Here is a 20,493-nt window from a genome sequence, read left to right as displayed (position 1 = left end):
CATACCTGGCTAAAAGATTTCTATCTGAATTTCAAAAAATCAATGCACTATTCAAAGTACATAAAAATGTCTTAATCTGTTATTAAACTGCACTATTCACCTGTTCATAGTGAAGTAAACAGAAAAAGGTTTTCATTTAATTTCTTCTTAAAAAAAAGTCTGTCAGGGCCAGGCCTAGTATCTCAGGCCTGTAATACCAACAGTCTGAGTGTGAGGCTAAGGCAGGATAATCACAAATGCAAGTCCAACCTGGACAACTTATTGACTCAACAAGACCCCATCTGAAAATAAAAATTAAAAAATGGATTGGGGATGCAGCTCATTACAAAGGCGAGAGGTTCACTTCCAGGGCCTCAAAAAAATCACAATGCACAAGTTTTATTAACCATGTTCCCCCTTCCCAAGCATTCCAAACTCACTCAGAAATAACACAAGATATCCAAGTACTTTAAAATGCAAGGCTTTTAATTCAGTTTCTGGTAATGACCATAAATGCCTCCACATAAATGCCTCCTCTTTTTCACTGTAAATAGAAGGTACTAGGCATTACATAAGACCCTTAAAGCAGTGATTCCTTCTAATGCTGGTGGACATAAAACATTAAATGGCAGTTTAGATGTTAACAAAGTCTTCTAAAAAATAAAAAAAAGACTGCTCAAAAACCACACATAAAAAATTAAGTTACCAGTCAGTCTTTCTCAGATTTCCAATGCAGCTTTAAGTTATTCTTACAAGTACATAATTTGAAATTAAGAGAGAAAATGGACGAGTATGTTTTTCAACATGTGTTAAGTTTCAGTTAAATACAGTAAGTATGAAGATACCATTATCATGCTAATGGGCATCTTTTGCTACTCTTTAGCTGTGCAAAATAAACCTGAAATGATACATCCTGTAGTGGTACAATTTTTTAAAGACACCTGCTATGACACAAACAATTTTCAAATTCTGGTCATAAACTGTATATAAATTGTAAGATTATTAAAATACAACTTTTTGAAAAATAATAAGATGACCATTTATACCTAAATAAAGTTTCCTAGAAAGTTATGAAATACTTTAGCATATAAAAGTAGTCGCCCCTCTCTGAAGGGACAACTGTTGTTTCACAAAATAACTTGTATGATCCAAGGCAATTGATTTCTTCCAAATGCCAAATTCTCTCTATGATTTGGAAGTATCCTTCAAGAGACTGAATCCATTAAAAAAAGGGCACATTTGGGGATCAGACCACACTTAGAAACATAAGGAACCTTTCTTGGGTCAGGAATGCCCTTACGTGTTAACAGCAACAGCGAACAAGAGATAGCTTCTGAAGCCATTTCTTTTACAAACACATACAACTAAATTTGGTGGTGTAGAAGGTAATTAAGACACAACTATTTACATATGTGCTACATTATGTGTTCCTATTTTAAATACTGGCTTCTGCAGGACACTCCCACTCAAACATAGACCAAACAATCTTACTATACCAAATCACATTCTTCTATTTTTGGCAAGGTAGTATAAACAAAAGAAAAATAAAAAACAACAACAAAGAGAACTAATGATTCAGGCAAAAGTTCTCATGTCAAACAGTAACAAGTAAAGTGTTCTGAAAAAGCTGGGCGTGAGGCGGAGGATGTAGCTCAGTGGCAGCGCAGCACCTACCTGGAAAGCTCAAGGCCCTGAGTTCCTAGTACCAAAAAAGAAGAAAAAAAGACCGAAAAAAAAAAAGTCCCTTAAAAAAAAAGCCGGGTAGAGCCAGGGATTTAGCTCAGTAGTTCCAGCGCCTGCAAGCGCAAGGTCCCGAGTTTGATCCCCAGTACCAACAAAAACAAAAACAAAAAAAAAGCCAGGCATGGTGGGGCATGCCTGTAACCCCAGCACTTGGGAGGCTGAGGCAAGAGGATCACTGTGAGTTTCAGGTCAGCCTGGGCTCCATACTGAGTTCAAAATGAGCATGAACAAATAGCTAGACTTGTCTCAAAAAAACAAAAAAAAGGCCAAGAATTTAGCTCAGTGGCACCACACCTGCCTCATAAACACAAGGTCCTGAGTTCGATCCTGATACCAGGAGGAAAGGGAAAAAAAAGAAGTGTTCTGAAAAACATGAATTTTGGGGAAATAGCACTGCCCAACAAATGATGTGGGAAATCAATTTTATAATCACTCAAATGAGTATCACATATAAGACTTACAGATACCTTAAAAATAATAGTTCCACTTAAAAATAGCTAATTATGAAGTTCATAATTATTAAAATGCCTTCAAAAACATCCAAACTAATTAGTTTATATAGGCCCAATTAGTAAAATGTAAGAGAAAATAAACTTTTTCACAATTAACAAAAGATGCTTTCTTGCCTTGAAATTTTGAAAATGGTAAACAGTGAAATGAAAATCTATATGACAAATGAAAAAAACGACATCCCTACTAATAGGCAAGATGGGGAGCAAGAAAAATATTTTTAAGCAGTGATTATTCAATAGAACGCCTTATGAAATTACACATCATAATCAAGCTAAGAAAAAGCTTCAAGACTAGCAGCTGGACTCTGAAACATGTAGGACAACAGAAGGCACTACATAAGCATCAATTACCTCTAACTATAGTTGGACAGTTCAGTCTTTTCTTTTGTAAGAGGATGGCCAGTGTGAATGTTATTTTTATATCCCCCTGAGCTTTAACATGATTGGGCAAAGCAGCACCAATTTAAAAAAAAAATATCTGCAATGCCAGCACTGCAGTATGGAATCACTCATACTGATGGCCCCACAGGTCTCTTATAAGAGCACTTTAGAACATGATTAAAAATATAGAAATGCCTTTCAGTATTTCAGTATTAAAGTAGAACCACCACAAATATCCATTTTTAAAAATAATGCACTAAAAAGGTCTATTTACACAATACAGTCTTCCCACCCTATATCTCCTGTTCATAGCTATTTTCCACTCTGCTGCCATGGGGAGATCTCCTTTGGGTGTCTATCGAAACGTCAGTATGCTTCGTGCTGCACAATCCATTTTGGCTGGAAAATCCTGGTAAATTATCATGTCATGCCCGTCTTGAGCAGTATGCTTTGAAGATCCTCTGGCAACGCTAAGATAATTGCATCTATATGTGTCCGTAACTTTTCCATAGTGTCTGGTTTCACAGGTAAATGTTCTCGATCAGCCTGCAACTACATAAGGAACATTTGGCAGTATTTAAATGAACCTATATTTATATACTATATTCTCTATTGTCTCATTTTATTTTTTATTTTTTTGGTACCGGGGATTGAACTCGGGTCCTTGCACTTGCACAGCAGGTGGTGAAACCACTGAGCTAAATCCCCGGCCCTTCTTTTTCTTTTTGAGACAAGGTAGTTTTGTAGTTCAGGCTGGGCCTGAACTCACTATGTAGCCCAGGCTAGCCTCGAACTAGTGGCAATCCTCCTGCCTCAGCCTCCCGAATGCTGATATTATAGGTGTGTGCCACCATGTCCAGCTATATTATATTCTCTATATAAACAAGTTTAATGGTATAACAATGTGGAAACTTTAGTCTTAGACTAAAATTAATAGAAAGTAAAAAACAAGAATATGCTGTTTAAATACATTGCTAAGCTCAATAAAAGGTATCTATATACATTTGTAGATAATACGATATTAAATGCAAGGTGACATTTTTGTAGAGTTCATTAGACTCTATGTAAATATCTCTAGAATAATATTACATCATTATGATCTGCCTGAGGACCTCTGATTCAAAAAGATTTTGGGTTTTTTTTGGTTTTTTGGTACCAGGGATCGAACTCGGGACCTTGCGCTTGCGAAGCAGGTGGCAGAACCACTGAGCTAAATCCCTGGCCCTCAAAAAGTTACTTCTGAGACATATCACAGATTTTCAGTTCAAATGGGAGGAAAATAACTTCACAGAAAGATCAATTTGATTTTCACCTGATTTGGCTACATACCAGCTTATTTTTCAGCTTCAATACAAGGTCTACTGTTTCTACTTCTGTGTGTTTTTGGATCCAGAGAAGTAGGTCCTAGAACAATAAACAAAATCCAAATCACTATTTACTCAAAATGATATTTATACCTCTGCTTCAATAGGCAAGGGTGATGGGAAAGAAGGACAAGAAGGGAAAGGAGAGCAGGGTATTTAACTCAGATATAGAATTATAGTACAGAATAATTCTCATGATATCCTAGAAATGGCCAATCAGCTAACATTCAAAATTAGGCAGAATAATGGTCTAATACTTGGAAGTAAAACAAAATGTAAGAAAAGTCCTTTCTGAGGTGGCCCTTTTAGGTAAAGAAACAGAAAGCAAAGTGTAACTCAATGCAGTACTATCCTCCCCCCTACAGAAATGAGGAATTTATGAGGAATATTACATAACAAATCAAGATGAATAAACATGAATGCATTACAGAGTGGAAACTTGGCATCTTCAAATAAGCTCTTCTTGGGCTTACTTTGTGGTTGCCTTTGTTGTATTCTTTTTCTGAAAGCTACAATCACTGGAAGTTTATTATTAGAAACATAACATTGAGGTTAGTCCACCTCAATTTTAAAGTTAAATAAAAATAAGGTTATCATTTATATTTTCACATGTAGTTTAAAATAGGATGGTGCGCTAAATCACAGAATATGAAAAATCAGTCTAACAACATGAAGAAAAGTTTATACTAACTGGAAAGGGTAAGTCATAAGGCATAAGAGCTGGAGTTAGACCGCTGGGATTGGAATCCTCTCTCCGTGGTGTGCTGGAAAATACTTAACAACCAGTTCTTCAGAAAAAAATGTCTAGTTCATAACATTTGACAGCTTCTGTGGTGTATACTCTCACTGTAGATGATTTCAAGCTACCAACTGAGGTCACTAAAGTCAGAACTGGGAAAAAATATCCACAATTAGCTCTTCTGGACCAATGCAAGTCCATTCTAGTACACTTCTTGCTCTACTACTTAGCAGTGATGTGAACTAAGGCCAAGTCACTCACGTTCTAAGCCACAGGTGTTGTATAATGGAGATCATAAATGCCTACCTCAATAAATTGTGAGGATTAAAAAAGAGTATCTGGGGCCAGGGATTTAGCTCAGTGGTGCTGGCAGCTGCCTGACAAGGCCAAGGTCCTGAGTTTGATCCCCAGTACCAGGGGGGAAAAAAAAAGAGAATCTGATTAAAGCACCTACACATTCCCTGGCATGATACATAATCTTTGAATATTGGCAATTTTTACTCAGTATAAAGAAGTAGATATGGGTATTATCTTCAACCTCTAAGGAATACTTTATTTTTACTTTCAACAGTTGTTAGTCATCACACGAACACACTATTTTCTAACCTCTTCACAAAGAGCTTCTAGATGGAGTGCCTCCAATTTTTGGGTGATTTCTTTCCGCCGGGTTTTGAACCAACCATCAAAATTTGGAGACTTCAGAAAATGCCTATAAAAATAAATTTTAAAAAAGCAAAGTTTGACTATCATTTATTTCCCCTACTTGTTACCTTTCTGACAGCTCAGAAAACCATAATAAACAATAGAATTTTCCAGAAAGAATCTAAAAGTTTAAGGCTACTTTTTTTCTTTCTTTTCTTTTTAAATAAAGATCTGCAGATGAGTGGAAAGGAAGGGGAAAAGACTAACCGGTAAAGTCCAATCCAATCGCCTTTTATTCTAGAGGTCAGCTGAGGTCCTGCTTTTTCAAGTGTTTTCATAAATTCTTCTGGAAGGAACTGTCTTAATTGGGGTGGGCTCTAAAGGACAATATATACTATGCTTACAAACTAGAAGTGTACGGTATATATTCAAAGAAGATCATTGCAGGTACAGAATTCAAATAGGAATTTATTGGAATATTTATACCTTCCATGGAGAAATAGTTTTCTGCAAAGGCATCAGGCTTGCCACATATCTTTCCTAAAAACAAGGAAAAAAAGTCAATAAAAGTTAGGTATTCTTACCTATACAGTCTTATACAGAGGTCTTAAACTTTTTCTTCTCAAGGTGAGTCATAGTAACTCTAAGCTGCTGACAATAAAGAAAATCTCTGGGCCGGGGGTTTACCTCAGCGGTTTCCCCGCCTGCTGTGCAAGGGCAAGGACCCGAGTTCAGTCCCCAGTACCAAAAAACAAACAAACAAACAAAATAACCTGAGTTCGATCCCTGGTACCCCACCCCCAAAAAAAGAAAATCTCTGACCTACTTTGTCTGACAGTAGAAGGTTAAGACCCCATTTCAGAAGCAGTTCTGCTCAATACCTGTGAGGAAGGAATGCTGAGAATCTGGACAGAACTTACAGGCTTCTCTACCCAGTCTATCAGCATTAGATCATACCCTTTTTGTGCTATCACATTTTGACACAGTACCCATGCTTCAAGCATGCCTATACAATGAATTCTCCATAAAAACCCAAAAGACAAGCTAGGGGTGGTAATGCATACCTGTAATTTCAGCACTCTAGGAGGCTGAGTCTGAAGGATCACAAGTTCAAACCCAGACTGACAATTCAGTGACTTAGCAAGAGCTTTCTCAAAAAGAGAGGGAAAAAAAAATGTAAAGGCTTGGGATATAGCTTAGTGTGAAGGCCTTGGTTCAATTCCTAGGACTGCAAAAAAGAAAAAAGAAAAAGAGTTTGGAGAGTTTCTAAAATAGCTGAGGTTCCTGGAGGGCAGTGACCCAGAAGCTCTGTACCTCTTCCCCCGCATCTTGCTCTGTATGTCTCTGTCTGTATCCTTTGTAATATCCTTTCTAATAAACCTCTAACTGTTATAATAAACCTGTCCCTGAGTTCTGTGAGCCACTCAAGCAAATTTATTGAGCCTCAAAGAAAGGATTCTGGGAATCTCAATTTACAGCCAGTAAGAAGCATAGGTGAAACAATTCAGGGTTTATGACTGGTATTTAATGGAGGGGGCATATTGTGGGAATTGAGCCCTTAATCTTCGAGATATGATGCATCTTCAGATAGTACCAGAATGGAATTAGAGAAGATCCAGCTGGTGTGTGGTTGCTTCAGAATTGATTGTCTGTTTCCTGGTGGGAAAAAAAAAACTCCTACCCCTCTTGGAGTCACAGAAATGATCTATCTGTGTAGTAAGAATATAATAGGGGAAACTGAGTCTGAGTTTTGCTAAATTCACTATATTTTCATCATACGTACTTTTTATGGAATCAACACCCCCATCACTCTCCATAATCTATAGAGCTAAATTTAGATTGAGTTAGGAAGTCACATATTCAACAAAAAGTTAACTAAATTCGGACAATCCAAGAAATTCTTTTTTGTTTTCTATTTTGTATTTTGTTTTTTGAGGCAGGATCTGTTGCCCAGCCTGGTCTCAAACTCATGGGCTCAAGTGATCCTTTCACCTCACCCTGTTAAAGTAGCTGGGACAACAAGTGCATGTTACCAGCCCTGGCCCAGATTTTAATGAAATAATTAACCTTACTGAGTGCCAGAAAACGTACATAACATTTCATATGTGTGATCTCCTATACTCCTTGCAGCTATCCTATGTGTAGGTATTACTGAGAAACTAAAACCAAAAGGCTAAATAACCTGACCAAAATAACCCACCTTAGACATCAATTCATGCCTACATGAGTTTAGTCTATAGTCTTTTTTTTTTTTTTCTTTTGGTACTGGGAATCAAACTCAGGACCTTGTGCTTGTCAGGCAGGCACAAAGTCACTGAGCTAAATCACTACAGTACAGTTAATTTACTTACATAGATTTTTTCCCCTATAGTGTTAGGGATTGAACCGAGAGCCTCACATACTAGACAACTGCTTTACCACTGGGTTATAACCTCTAGTCTGACACACAGGTTTAAATGGAACAAAATTGACTGACATTCTCAGACCAAGAAAGATTAATTCTTCCTAAAATGAATGGCAAAGACCTTCATGTTGTCCCCATAGGATGTTCATAGGTAAATTATATTGGTAACTATATAAAATCTATGATTGAGTTTCCAGATTAGGACTATATCATGATGCTGCCTATTTGTTTATATGACATTTCTCTGAGTTCCTTAGAATAATCAAATCATGTAGTCATTTATTCTACAAATATTTGTGTTGAATGGTTTCAAGCCCTGAAAGAAAACAACCTCTAACCCAGACTGATATCCTACAAAAATGAATAGTATTTTTCTACACCAATAATCAATTCACTGAGAAAGAAATTAGGAAAATAATACTATTCACAATAGCATAAAGAAAAGTTAAATACTTAGGAATTAACCTAACCAAGGAAATGAAAGACCTCTACAGTGAAAACTATAGTACTCTGAAACACGAGCTCAAAGAGGACATCAGAAAATGGAAAGATATCCCCTGTTCCTGAACAGGCAGAATATTGTCAAAATGGCCATGCTTCCAAAACTGATAACATAGATTTAAAATAATCCCAATCAAAATACCAAAACCATTCCTCCCAAAGCTAGAGAAAACAATCTTAAAATTCATATGAAAGGACAAGAGATCTAAAATATCAAAAGCAATCCTGGACAACAAGAGTAAAGCAGGAAGCATCACAACCCCAGACTTTTAAGTTATATAGTGACAAAAACAGCATGGTACTGGCACAAAAATAGACATGTGGGTCAATGGAAAGAAACAGAGGATGCAGAAAAAACCCTAGGCACATTCAGCCATCTAATCTTTTTTTTTTTTTTTCGGAACCGGGATCGAACTCAGGTCCTTGCGCTTGCGCAGCAGGCGGAGAAACCACTGACCTAAATCCCCGGCCCCAGCCATCTAATCTTTAACAAAGGGGTCAAAAGCATTTTCTGGAGGCAAGACAGCCTCTTTAACAAATAATGCTGGGGCTGGGTGTGGTGGCACACCTCTGTAGTCCCAGCTCTTGGGAGGCTGAGTCAGGAGGATTGCCAGAAAATTCCAGGCCAGCCTGGGTTACATAGTGAGTTCAAGGCCGGCCTAAACTATATAGCAAGACCATGTCTCAAAAAAAAAAAAAAAAATCAAGAGACTAAAGTAGCAGTATTCAATTATAGACTTGAATATTGGGGTTGTAGCTACAAAGTAAGTGCCAATCATTCTAGAAACTAGAGAGTTACAGTAAATTGTTATAGATTCTATCATGAGACCCTGTCTCAAAAAAACAAAGATGCCAGGGAAAACTGGCATTCTATATGTTGAAGACTGAATCCAGACCTATATCTCTCACCATGCACTAAACTAAAATGAAAATGGATTAAAGACCTACATATTAAAACAGAAAGAATCATCTAGAAGACTAATAGGAAAAATTCTCGAAGACACAAGCACAGGTAGACTTCCTGAACAGAACCCCAATAGCACAAGAAGCAACATCCAGAGAGTTGAATGTGGTGGCACATGACTATAATTGCAGCATACGGGAGGCTGAGCCAGGAAGACTGCCGTGAGTTTGAGGCCAGCCTGGGCTAGTGAGTTCAAGCCCAGCCTGAATTATAGAGCAAGACCCTGTCTCAAAAAATCTCCAAAAAGGACCCGGGATGTAGCTCAGTGGTACCACGCCTGCCTGGCAAGTGTAAGGTTCTGAGTTCGAGCCCCAGTACAGAAAAACAAAAAATCTCCAAAAAGCAAAAAATCAAACAAAATAACATCAAGAATCAACAAATGGGATCATAGCAAATTAAAAAGCTACTGCACAGCCCGCCGCCTGCTTCGCAAGCATAAGGTCCCGAGTTCGATCCCCAGTACCAAAAAAAAAAAAGAAACAAAAAGCTACTGCACAGCAAAGAAAGCAATCAAGAAAGTGAAGAGATAACCAACAGAATAGGAAAAATTTTGCCAGTTACTTATGAGACAAAGGACTAATATCTAGAATACATAAAGGACTCAAAAAATTAGACTCTCCCAAAATAATACCCAATCAAAAAATGAGCATTTGAAATGAACAGACACTTCTCAAAAGTAGTACAAATGGCTAATACATGAAAAAATGATCAACATTTCTGCACATTAGAGAAATGCAAATTAAAATAACATTGAAAGTTCATCATCAATAAATCAAATAATAAATTCTGGAGGGGCTGTGGGGAAAAAGGAACCCTTGAACATTGTTGGAGGGAATGTAAAGTAGAACAACCATTATGGAAAAGTATGGAGATTCTTCAAAAAACTAAAAATAGAAATTCCATTGGACCCAGCTACTCTCCTTCAAGGTATCTTCCCAAAAGAATTAAAGACTTTATATCACATGTATATCTATGTGTTCAGCAGCACAATTCCTAATAGCTAAATCTTGGAAGTGGCCTATATGCCTATCAACAGATGAATAGATAAAGAAAATGTGGTCTTTAGACATGAAGTACTATTCTGCCATAAAGAAGGATAAATGAGTCATTTATAGAAAAATAGAGGCACTTTGATCCTATAATGTTAAGTGAAATAAAACAGACACACAAGCTTAAATATTGCACGGTTTCTCTTATTTGAGAAACCCAAAATATAAATAAAGACCAAAATAAAAGATAGTTAATAGGAAATAGGGAGATAGATCTTTTGCAAAAGAAAAAGAGATGAAGAGATGCAGGGTGAGGGGAATGAGGGGGGAAAGGGGATGAAAAAAAAGGATGAAGACGTGTTATATACATGTACTAGCTTGTAACAGCAAGGAACCACATATATGCAGCCACAGAAAGTTGAGGTTCGGATCCACACCAACAGAAAAAAGCCACATCATGACTTTATATAGATGAGATTAAGTTTTTCATAAAAGTACAGCAGATATGAACATAGCCTAATAATACATTACCACACAACAAGGCAAGGGACAGCACCAAAGATGAAAGGAATCCTCTGGGGAAGGATATTGTATGAGACAGAGCCTTCAGCAGGTGAGAGAGAAAATGCCAACACTACCCAGTCTGTTTGTTTCTTAAGTACTATGTTCAAACAAAAGTGGCTTGGTGCCAACAGGCCTGCATGTCTTACAGCAAAGTGTCTTGGGTCTGGCTAAAAGCAAGGAGATTCTCACAGTGCTCTCAAGACTATCTGTACATAACACTTCTTTCCCAGGGGAAATGGCCAGTTTCTCTGCAGAAAGGCAGCAGCCAAGGTCATTTCAGTGAACACCTGTATCTCACCGACTCTCGTCACTTTTATCCCTTTCCCTGACACAGCTCCCCATGAGGAATGTAATCGTTATGTAGTGCAAGTGTGTACTAATAAAAAAAAATTGAAAAACAATTTATGTGCCACCATGTGCCAAACAGAGACAATGCTAACGGGCAAGACAGACAGAGTTCCTGTTATCATGGAGCTATAATCTCACGGCTATATGAAACTGTGTTCCAGAGACAATTATCAGAGACAGAAATTCTATAGTAACTCTTGCTTAAGGTGCAAAACTCAGTAATGGCGTAATATTTCACATCAGTTTGGCTGAGTGCACGTGCTTCCCACTTGGACAGACCTGCACTAAGGTATGGAGCACAACTGCAGCCCATCACCTACCATGCTCAAGCAGTCAGAGCCACTCTCCCAGCCCACGTCACAAAGCAGCCCCCAATGCAGAAGGAGAACCTACATGGCTACTGGATAGAATTATACTTTAGCAATAATGGAAACTGGAACAGCATTCCAGCCAGTATCCATTTATAACAGCGATGTGGAAGAAATATTGCTGGGTGCTCAGCTTGAGTCTGGATGCGGTAGCTCCAAGAACTCTCACTGTGGCGGCCACCTCACTCATGGACACCATAAGAGCTTCTGAAACAGATGCCCACGGCACTGGAGAAAGCAAGAACTCTTAGTCCCAGGAAGAGGACAGATAAGAAGTGGAAAGCATCCTGAAGAAAAACTCACGTAGGATACAAGACTGGTCAAGCTGGCCTGACAATACCCCTCGAACCTCCAAGTTCCTCTTTAAGTACCCAAAGTACACCATGAAATAACACCAGCTCTAGGAAGAAAGAAATAGGCATCCTTCTGGAAGAATTTATAAAGTGTTTTGTCTCTGAGGTTCCCTCTGCTGGCCATAAGATTGGGGAATCTGGAAATGCCATCTGACAACCTCCACAAGCACCTTTTAATGAATTAGATCTGATTTTGTTCATATGGTAATTTATCATCTGAGCTGATAACATAATACGATCCTTGGATGGCTTGCAGTACTGGTTTATTCTGTAAATGCTGCAATCCTAATTTAGTAAAACCAAGAACAGACACTAAAATTAAACTAACCTATACTTATACCTATAAGATTAATCAATATATCAAGCTGATTAATCTCTACTGTAGCAATATGGTAGAACATTTATTTGGATATTAGTTATAACTACTTAGTATAAATAACTTTAGTACACTAGTTATGATATATTTTGAAAATTACAATGTAAACTTTAAAAGAATGAATACAACTGATATTAAAATCACTACATTAAGAGGTTTATTCAAAATAAATATTTTGGCCTTATAGTCACAGGATTGTAAAAATATTAGGTGTCTAATTTAAATGATTGCAGGCTGTCTACTAAAGACTATACTTAGTCAAGGTGGTCTGCACACCTGTAATCCCAAGTACTCTAGGAGGCTGAGGCAGGCAGAGGCAGGTTTGAGCCCAGCCCGACCAACTTAGCAAGACTACCTCAAATATTAAAAGGGACTGGGGATGTAGCTTAGTGGGAAGGCCCTGGGTTCAATCCCCAGGAAAGAGAAGGAAGGAGGGAAGAAGTAAAGGAATGGGGAGGAAAGGAGGGAAGTAAGCAAACTACATTTAACTATGCTAATTGTTCCCTTTCTTTTCTTTTCCTTTTTCTCTTTCTTTCTTTCCATTCATTCATTCATTCATTGTGCTATGGATTGAGCGTGATACTTATTCTTAAGTAAAAAATAAAAATCAAAGTATAGCTACAAACTCCACTGTATAGTTCCTACATTAAATTGGTTTTGCAATTTAAGAACTTCAACTTCTGACTGTTGACATCTTAGGTGACTTACATACCTTAGGTGATCAGATTTCTGTCAAAGGCATCTTCTTGTTAAGTTTTTTTACTTTTTTTTTTTTTGCAGTACCGGGAATCAAACTCAGGACCTTGCGCTTTCAAGGCAGGTGAGGCACCACTGAGCTACAACCCCGGCCCCAGTTTTTTTACTTTTTATTACTCGATTGTTGGATTTAATCTCATGATTTGTGTTCAATTTTCTTAAAACCAGCTTTAGTCTAAGCAAATTTGTGTCCACTTTAAAAGACTAGAAATAGAAAAAATTAATTTTTGCCAAATTTTTAAAGTTCCTATCAATGATCTCATTTAAGGTTCACAATAACCCCAGCGTAGTGGCACATGCCTGTACTCTCAGCTATTTGGGAGGCTGAGGCACGAGGATCACTTGAGTCCACAAGTTTGAGAACAGCCTAGGCAACATAGCAAGAATACATCTCAAAAAAACAAAATGTTTTGGGCTGGGGATGTAGCTCAGCAGCGCCAAGTCTGCCTGGCAAGTGCGAGGTCCTGAGTTCGATCCCTGGTATCAAAAAAAACAAAACAAAATTTTTTTTTCACACAAAAGCTATTTAGGGGAAACAGAACCAGCCTTATATACAAATAACAAAACTGAGTGTCCGAGGTAAGAAGCAACTTACCAAAGTTGCACAATTCACACAACAACAACAACAAATCCAAGTCTTTTGCAAAAGTCTCTCTGAAATCACTAAACATGAAAAGCATACAACTTAAGGTTAGGAGGATGGGAAAAACATTTATAATACCCTTCAAGAAATCATCAAACTAAGCAAAGATCTATTTGTTAACTTACTAATGGAATGATGAAGCTTTGTGTCAGTTCCAAAAAATAGCGTCGAAGAATAATGCTTTGAGCCTCAGAAGGACGTTTCTGTTGTACACCCTTAAAAGAGGAGACAATGAGAAACTTGTATTCTAGTGTCAGGAAACATAAAACAATAGGCAAGTACCAAATTCAAACGCTCTGTAAATACACATTTATAATCGATATTAAAAAAAAAAAAACCCTGGAACTTCAACTCAAAGTAATTTAATTTGAAGTGTATTGTGTTACATCATGTGAAAAGAATCTCTTTTTTTTTTGGTTTTCGTTTTTGGTACTGGGGATCAAACTCAAGACTTTGCACTTGCGAGGCAGGTACCACTGAGCTAAATCCCCAGGCACCCTCCCCCACTTTTTTTTTTGGTACCAGGGACTGAACTCAGGACCTTTCGAGGCAGGTACTGGAACCACTGAGCTAAATGGCCGGCCCATGTGAAAAGAATCTTTAGACAAAGCTGGAGCCAAGGAAGGAGGCAAAGGAAGAAAGGCTGATCAATGGGTAATAAGTTATAGTTAAGAGGAAAAAGTTTTGGTGTGCTATTGCACAGCAGGGTGACCACACATAACAATTATGTACTATAATCTCAAAACCCTAGCAGAAAGGATTTTGAATGTTTTCACCATAAAGAAATGATAAATGTTTGAGGAGTCAGATATGTTTAACCTGATTTAAATATTACATAGTGCATATATATCAAAACATCAAACAAAATTAAATTATTAAAAATTAAAAATTTTATGTTTTTAATATATCAGTTAAAAATTAACTTAAAAAAGAATCTTTAGTGCAAAACCCAGGAGACTTTAGCATAGGGATGACAATTTTATTTGCTTTTTTATCACCTGCTGCACAAGCACAAGGACCCAAGTTCAATCCCCAGTACCAAAAAAAAAAATTATTTGCTTTTTTTTTTTCTTCCTGTACCAGGGATCAAACTCAGGACCTTGCTTTTGCAAGGCAGGCGTGGCACCACTGAGCTAAATCCCCAGACCTCATATTTGCTACATTAATACTATTTATTTTTTTAAATGCTACTTATCTCCGACTATTAGATGTTAACTACCTCATGATAGAATCTATGACAATTCATTATAACTCTCTAGTTTCTACAATGATTGGCACTCATCTGTAGCTACAACACCAATATTCAAGTCTATAATTGAATGCTGCTACTTCAGTCTCTCGATTCTTTTTTTTTTTTTTCTTTTGAGACAAGGTCTCACTGTGTATGTAGTTCAGGCTGGCCTTGAACTCACTATGTAGCCCAGGCAGGCCTCAAACTCACTGTGATCCTCCTGCCTCAGCCTCCGGAGTGCTGGGATTAAAGCGATGGGCCACCATGCCCAGCTTTTCTCAATTCTTATGAAACTTTGGTTTGAAAGTGAAATTCCATTTGATCCCCAGTACCAAAAAAAAAAAAAAAAGGAAATGAAAGTGAAATTCCATTTCACGTTATTATAAAAAAAGCACGTACTGCCTAAATGGATATTCTACACCTAAACAAAGAGATTTAAATTAGTAATATAAGCAAGTAATTACCTTCTGTAATTGTTTTATGATCTCTTCATCTCTATTTAGATATGGCTTGTAAGAAGTATAAACTCCTATTAAAAAAAAGAAGTATAAACTCCTAAGAATTGAAGAAAAGAAGGTAAATGGAAAAACCCAACTATGCAGATAAGCATATATTTAAAAATTAGTAAAAGTCAATACCAGGTTTAGAATCCAGAGTCTTTAGGTTCTTCAGTTTTTTCACTTTAACTTGCTTAGGAATTTCACCTGAAGGAAACATCATAAACAACCTTCTAATTATAATCATAACATATTATAAAATTGGAATTTTCTAAGATTAATAATCTATGGGGCTATACATTAATTAGAGGTGTCATCAACTAGAGGACCGGGGATTTAGCTCAGTGGTTTCTCCGCCTGCTGCACAAGCGCAAGGACCCGAGTTCAATCCCCAGTACAAAACAACAACAAAACAACAACAAAAAACATCAATTAGTATGTAAGAGTTTATTCTTGGTATTCACCCCCTCACACACTGTCTGCAATCAAACTCAGGACCTTGCGCTTGCCAAGCAAGCTCAGCACCAATGAGCTAAATCCCTGGCCCTTATTCCTGGTATTTTAAAACTGGATAAAGGAAATATTGGATTCTTATAACAGTACAGAAACATTAATGATCTTTCATTAATACATACCTATCATTACTTAAATTTTTCCCTTTTTGTTACTCAATCTATAGTGTAAAATTTGTGTCAAACATATGAAATCGAAAATTTATGTGCCAAACAGGAATAAAATATCCTTTTAGAGAAATGGAAAAGAAAGAAATTCCTAAAGGACTGCAAGATACACTATTCAAATGGCTTTTTCTTTCCTTTTTTTTGATCCCAGGGATTGAACTCAGGACCTTGAGCTTGCTGGGCAGGCCAGGCACCACTGAGCTACATCCCCGGCCCTTCAAAAGGCTTTTTCTGATCTCTCTCCAAATTCTGCTTTTGCATGTAGAAAAAGCCCTGCCACCAAGTGGTGATAATATATGCAACCACAAGTCTGAGCCACATCCAGAACTGAGTCAGCTGCCATGCTGAGCAGTCTGTATAATCCACAATGGCCCTGGCCTTGTGGTCAAGGGAAGCTAAACAACCTAAACAACTCATAAAATGCAGAAAAATGCCTCAAGACACAGACATACCTACTGAAGATTTTTTTCCTCTCTTCCCTTTTCTGCAGAAGAATAAAATAATCTCAGAATTGAAAGACAATCTAGAGACTGTCTAAATTTAAGCCTCTACATTTATAACATATTTTTCTATCTTTTTTTTTTGGTACCAGGAATCGAACTCAGGGCTTTACACTTGCCAGGCAGGCGCTGTACTCTTGAGCTACATCCCCAGCCTTGCACTTGCGAGGCAGGCGGCAGAACCACTGAGCTAAATCCCCAGCCACCTATAACATATTTTTTATGCTAAATCATTCATTACAAGATCAAACTGCTAGTTTGGGTATATATAAGCGTATGTATGGGGAACATTTTCACTTGCAATCATGTTGTTCAAAAATTTTAAGAGCATGTATTATTTATATTTCTATAAACTTTTTACTTTGAAATAATTTCAACCCTTCAGAGAAACTGAAAAATAATATCATCAACTTTGCTGGGCATGGTGGTGCATGCCTGTAATCCCAGCACTTGGGAGGCTAAGGCAGGAGGCTTGCCATGAGTTCAAGGCCAGCCTGGACTACACAGTGAGACCCTGACTCAAAAAAAAAAAAAAAAAAAAAATATATATATATATATTTCAACTTCTCTGTTTTAAACAGAATCTTATTAAAGGAGCAAAATCATAGATACACACTTATTTTTTCATGCAGCAAATATCAGTAAATTCAAGGTACTTGTAATACAGAAATACAACAGCTAAGTCATAATACAAAGGGACTCATAGTCTAACACCAAAATATGACAAAGAAAATAATGACACAGAGGAGTATGTGCTAGGGTAGAACTATAAACAAGTAGGGCATGATCACACACCATGGTAATCCCAGCTACTTGGGAGGCTACGGCAAGCGGATCACAAGTTTGAGGGCAGCCTAAGAAATTAGGCAGACCCTGTCTCAAAATAATTAAAAGGGCTGGGGATGTCACTCAGTGATACAGCACCCTTGAGTTTAACTCAACTCCCCAGTGCTGGAGTTGGCGGGGGAAACAGACAGACAGACAGACAAAGGACAGACACAGAGAAGAGAGATAGAAACTATGGAAGAACAGTATCCTGGCCAGTTATTGAGGATTCCTAGAGGAAGTGACATTTAAGCACTCTTATAAGAGAAATAAAAGGCTATCTGTGGGAAACAGGAGGAAAAACCTTTTAGGTAAAGAGTTAAATCCAGAAGCATGAAGAGCATGCTGCTTAGAGTTGTACATAATGGTAAGGAAAATAGCCATCATTTACTAAATATTTATTTTATGCTAATCTCAACTCTAGGAAGACTGCACGAATTATTGCATTTAATCTTCACAATAAAAATATGCTTATGATGCCTATTTCACAGACTAAGGAACAAATGCAAGAACAACACTGATATTCACCTAATATGCACTAGGACCATCTGTTTACTTCTGTCATTCATTCTGAGTGATGAACGCCCCATTCAGACAGGTTTTGAGCCCTGTCATAATCAGATACAAAAAATAATTTGCCCAAGTATATACAAATATTATGCTTAAGCCAGGATATGTGGCAATAAACATGGCAATCTAACTTCAAAGCTGCCCTTCTTCACCACCACACCATAACGGCACAAATGGACCTCACACTAAGACGGGCAGGGAATGAACCTAGAAAGGTACTGTCAGATCAAGAGGCACTAGAAAGACATCTCACATGTAATACAAATAGAGACTGCAAACATGAGAGTCTTACAGCAATTTTAAATCTGCAATTTTAACACACTCATTGCCCCCAGGTGGTGATCCTGTGTGCCATGATCACAGGTCTAAGCCAGACTCCAAAACAGATTTGCTAATCCTGCACAGTTTAGCCTGAGGCATAAATGAGAAGACTGGAGGACAACATGTATGCATGTATGGCTCCTGGGTAGGAAAAGAACTTGAACCAAGGCATGCAGGGCAGGGGAGAGATAAGAGGAAGAGCTGTAGGAGCTCCACTGAGCCGAGTTTTTCTTCCCCTTAATAAGTACAGAATACTTACTCAACAGAAAACTCAATTAAAATCACTTGTCTGTCTCTGGCTCCAAGAAACCAAATATCAAGTGTCAAAACCACAATGGTTTGAATAAGCTTAAGTACTTATGTGCTTATTTTATTTCCTTTTGCTCTAAGTCACAAAGGCCAGCAACTCCTCTATCTACTAATGCTGCTGTTACAGAACACTATTTCCAAAAATTCACTGCATAAAAATTACTGAATATCACAGAGGATAATTGAGCAGTAGTTTCATATATTACTACCAATAAGTTCTTGGTAGTAATGAAGATGTATACAGGTGCATATGTTTTTAAATTTTATTTTTAAAAAAAGGAAACAGCAAGAATATCGCCAGAATAGCAATCTTTATTCACACAATTCCTCTGATTCAGTGGACCTCATCAGGTCTAAGACACTGAACCCTAACCCTCGCCACATTAATTCTTGTACTGTAGATATACAGAAAATTAGATAGAAAGATGCACTGTCTATTACAAAAAAGCAAAATGGCAGCCAGGTGTGATGAAACACACCTATAACCCCAGTTTTTCAGGAAGCTGAGGCAGAATGATCACAAGTTCAAGACCTGCTGGGGTCACTTAGCAAGACGCTGTCTTAAAGATACAATTAAGTAAAGTGGACTAGAGATGGAGCTCAGTGGTAGAGTGGTTGCTTAGCACCTGCAAAACACTGGGTTCAAACCTCAGTTCTGCAAACAAATAAAAACAAAAGAACCAAAGTTCTATAATTGCAAATTTTAAAAAGTTTTATATTGGAAATGACATTATCACCTAATTTTTATTTAATGCATAAATCATATATTTATTACAATACAATAAGTTACAAGAGAAATTCTCCATTTCTAGCATCCTAATACTCAATTTAAAAGTACTATACTTTTTCAATGTCTATTGTATACAGTGCTCACAAAAGAAGGGTTTAACATTATTAAGAGTCATCCCTATAGTACCTCTGCATATTTGCACTTCTAGATATAAGCCAAATATTTTACTTCTCCTGTTGTGAAATCATCAAATCCAATTTCTGGTCAGAAATTATCAGTTTGTAATTTCAATATAAACCAGCAGAATTCATTTTCTATTTAAGTAATATATGTTAAGCATCATTACCCCAAAATGATATTTCTTCATTTAATAGGATATGGATAAATTAAATAGATACAACTCAGAAGGAGCAATGCCCTTACATGATGAATGATTGATTCTTCTGCAGAGTTACAACCAAATACACATATCTAGTAAAGCTATGAATTTTTGGATCCATATTTTTGTTGTGCCTTCCCTCCTGGTCCTAAGAAGGCCCTTTTTCTAGCCAGGCACAGTGGTGCACATCTGTAATCCCAGCACTCCAGGTCACTGAGGCAGGAGGATCACAAGTCTGAGCCCAATCTGAGCAACCTGACAACTTAGCTAGACCCTTACTCAGAATAAAAAAATAAAAAGAATTGAGATGTATCTGTGCCTGCCTGGCAGGGTCAAGGTCCTCAGTTTGATTCAAGGTACTGAAAAAAAAAAAAAAAAGAGAAAGATATAGCTCAGCGAGAAGGTCCTGGGTTCAATCTCCAATACTGACAAAAATAAAAATAAAGGGTCAGGGATTTAGCTCAGCGGCACCACAACCACCTTGTAAGCGCAAGGTTTTGAGTTCGATCCCCTGTACCAAAAAAAATAAATAAATAAAAACCAAAAAAAAAAAAACTAAAAAAAGGAGGAGGAGGAGGAAGAAGAAGGGGAAGAGGTGAACAAGATGATTTTTCCATAGCTTTACTGACCCTCTAAGATTGTTTTGAATTTTCAAAGCCAGGATCCCAAGCAGGGCTTTATGGTGCTTATCCTGTGCAGCATATGCAGGACAGCTGGTCTTGAGTTTAAGAAGTTGCAAAATGCAACAAAAATACTCCAAACACTCAAACTAAAAGAAAAATGTAATTCAATAACTATGACACCAATCAGAAAAGCATTAAAAGA

General features: G+C 37.4%; 1 protein-coding gene across 2 annotated transcripts in view; it reads right to left on the bottom strand.

The window, feature by feature from the left end:
• Window positions 1–444: 444 nt before the first annotated feature.
• Dennd6a (DENN domain containing 6A) overlaps window positions 445–20,493 on the bottom strand; it is a 66,523-nt gene continuing 46,474 nt past the window's right edge. Inside the window, exons 13-20 of one of the 2 annotated variants that reach the window (XM_004864224.4) lie at window positions 15,496–15,561; window positions 15,322–15,386; window positions 13,752–13,841; window positions 5,847–5,900; window positions 5,628–5,737; window positions 5,325–5,427; window positions 3,945–4,019; window positions 445–3,167 (exon numbers count right to left, since the gene is read on the bottom strand). In XM_004864224.4, the coding sequence (XP_004864281.1) occupies window positions 3,036–3,167; window positions 3,945–4,019; window positions 5,325–5,427; window positions 5,628–5,737; window positions 5,847–5,900; window positions 13,752–13,841; window positions 15,322–15,386; window positions 15,496–15,561 (695 nt within the window). In that variant the 3' untranslated portion in view covers window positions 445–3,035. The remainder of the gene's footprint in view (window positions 3,168–3,944; window positions 4,020–5,324; window positions 5,428–5,627; window positions 5,738–5,846; window positions 5,901–13,751; window positions 13,842–15,321; window positions 15,387–15,495; window positions 15,562–20,493) is intronic. The other variant, XM_087182320.1, reaches the window with a different exon arrangement.

This window comes from Heterocephalus glaber, unplaced genomic scaffold (assembly GCF_053883595.1).
Source record: "Heterocephalus glaber isolate CG9 unplaced genomic scaffold, H.glaber_assembly_v1.0 deba00001472, whole genome shotgun sequence".
NCBI lineage: Eukaryota > Metazoa > Chordata > Mammalia > Rodentia > Bathyergidae > Heterocephalus > Heterocephalus glaber.
Note: the sequence above shows the minus strand (reverse complement) of the source record. Positions and strands in the feature narration are given on the sequence as shown.